We start from the raw sequence: 2854 nt of genomic DNA on the forward strand, positions 1-2854 counted from the left end.
TAACAAGTAGAATATGCGGTGATAATACTAAGAATTCGTGTGAAAAGTGAGCTTGCGTCGATAGCACTGAAAATCTCTGTTAACCCAATATTCTGCGTTATTCTACTTCAAAATATCTATTTTGGTAGCTATCACAGGAATTGATCGCATGCGTTCATCGCATGGATGTTGCGGCTATTGATCGCATGCGTTCATCGTATGGATGTTGCAATTATTGATCACATGCGTTCATCGCATGGATGTTCGGCTATTAATCGCATGTGTTCATCGCATGGATGTTGCAACTACAGAGTAATAACCATGATAGAAGGGTGGCCGCAAGGTTGGTGGAATCCGATGGTACTTTAGAAAACAAGCATGAACGTATACCTTGGGAGTACCAAAAAGATGATATTGACATTTCACCTACCGTGCTAAAAGTGGCAGTGATCCAGAGCAGGACCATCAATACTATCGACGATTGAGCTCTATAAATAGAGCCTTAGAGCCCAAATTCAAGGTATCTGAGCTTCTGCCTTAAGGCAGATCCTTATGATCATAGATGAGAGCGTAAACAAGACATTCTTTGAGATTTCTTCATTCCTTCAACCCATTCCGAGTGATGACCGGAGCTTTACCGGAGATAGATCTCGAGAGAGACTACTCCACCGTCCATCCATGGCACCACCGGTAGCCTTGACATACATTTGATGGAAACAAAATATTGCCTACATTTAGCCCTCCACCTCTCCTCTTATCTCTGTATTGTATTACATTTTGGCTTAAGACATTAATACATTTTGTAATCAATGCATCTCTTTATTTCCTTAGACACCATCTTCATTATCTTCTTCTTTATCATCTCTTACTTTCATTGCAACAAACTAAGTAAAGATCACAAGCGTTATTGCATACTCACTCATGCGGCATAGAGATATGAAGCATGTAGCAAACCACCGAGAGGTGTGCGTTGCGCGAGTATAGTGAGTTAATCCTCTTTGCTTAGTGTGAGGCTGTAGCAACGCTTGTCTATGAGCTGTCGCAATGTTTGTCTATGAGCTGATTAGGCCTGACTAACTGCCCGAGAGGGTAAGTACTGGAACTCACTAAGAAAAGTAAGCAGTGTTCCTAGAGATAGGAATAATCTTATGTTCAACACAACCATGCGTTATAGAGATATAAGCATGCGGCTGACCATCGAGAGGTATGCGACGCGTTAGTGTGGCGAGCTGGGATTACCCTTGCGATCAAGCTTAAGTTTGCGGTGAATTTATTCCCTCCATAATTCTATTTATTTTTTCATGCATCTTATTACGCGTTAACAGTTGCCGCGTCTCTACCAATTCTCATAGTCATACTTCTATTGCTCAATTTGTTTAGTTAGGAGTAGGAGTAGCGCATAGACTTTTAACTTCTTTATTCTTTTATTCATCACCTCAAATGCATTGCTTCGCAACATTCAGTTATAGGTCCCTGAGTTCGACCTCGGATCATCCCAAGAAACTTGCGTTCTTATTATACTTGGCGAGAAAGCAAGAAAACTTATGGCAGGAACGTATGGTCATCGCATATATTCTTAAACTCATATTGCATATTTCTTAGTCCAATGCATGACCATCGACGCATGGAGATCAACACATATCATAAGATGCACGCATATTTACTCCCCTCAAGTTAGGGCGTAAATATCAATATGGCCAACTTGCTAATACAAGTGTCAAACGTCTGTCTAGGTAACCCTTTGGTCAGGACATCCATAATCTGTTGACTGGACGGGACATAGGGGATACAAATGCTACCATTGTCTAGTTTCTCTTTGATAAAATGTCGGACAATCTCAACATGTTTGGTTCTTTCATGATGAACAGGGTTATTAGCAATATTAATGGCAACCTTGTTGTCATAGTAGAGTCTCATCGAGTCATGACTCTCTTGATGAAGATCTACTAATATCTTCTTCAACCAAATTTCCTCACAGATACCTAAGCTCATAGCTCTGTATTCAGCTTCGTCATTGCTTCTAACCACGACACCCTGTTTCTTACTCCTCAATGTAATAAGATTTCCCCATACGAAGGTACAATACCTCGAGGTTGACTTCCTATCAGTAACAGAACTGGCCCAATCCAAGTTTGTGTAGGCTTCGATGCATCTTCTATCATTTTTCCTGAACATCAAGCCCTTTCCAGGTGTTGACTTTAGATATCTCAGAATCCGAGTAACAGCTTCTATGTGTCTCACATACGGGGCTTGCATAAACTGGCTTACCAAACTCACTGCATATGAAATATCAGGTCTGGTGTGTGAGAGATATATCAGCTTCCCTACAAGTCGTTGATATCTTTCCTTGTTCACCGGGACATCGTCTACTGATTCTACCAGATTATTGTTAACCTCAACAGAAGTATCTGCAGGTTTATATCCAGTCATCCCAGTCTTTCGTAATAGTTCTAATGTATATTTCCTCTGAACATCGAGATCCCTTCTTTTGATCTTGCTACCTCCATGCCTAGGAAATATCTCAAAGTATCGAGATCTTAATTTCAAACTCTTCTGTCATCTTCTGTTTCAACTTGTCAATTTCTACAGAATCATTCCCTGACAGAATAATATCATCAATATATACAATTAACACAACTACTTTCCCTGGTGTTGATTTCTTAGTGAATAGGGTGTGATCAGAGTGTCCCTGAATGTATCCTTGGGTTTTGACAAAGGTAGTGAAACGATCGAAACAGACTCTAGGGGACTGTTTCACACCATATAGAGACTTCTTTAACTTGCAAACTTGACTCCCAAACTGCGCTTCAAAACCTGGAGGAGGAGTCATATATACTTCTTCTTCCAGCTCACCATTTAGAAACACATTTTTTTA

General features: G+C 40.4%; 1 protein-coding gene across 1 annotated transcript; it reads right to left on the bottom strand.

The window, feature by feature from the left end:
- Nucleotides 1-1653: 1653 nt before the first annotated feature.
- On the bottom strand, nt 1654-2409 carry LOC150030338 (secreted RxLR effector protein 161-like). Its single transcript, XM_090309811.1, has one exon. It carries the CDS (start codon nt 2407-2409, stop codon nt 1654-1656), a length of 756 nt encoding a protein of 251 aa, XP_090165937.1.
- Between the last annotated feature and the right edge of the window lie 445 nt (nt 2410-2854).

Source organism: Benincasa hispida, unplaced genomic scaffold (genome assembly GCF_027475165.1).
Source record: "Benincasa hispida cultivar pf3 unplaced genomic scaffold, pf3_genome.v1.1 HicScf288, whole genome shotgun sequence".
NCBI classification, from domain to species: Eukaryota; Viridiplantae; Streptophyta; class Magnoliopsida; order Cucurbitales; family Cucurbitaceae; genus Benincasa; species Benincasa hispida.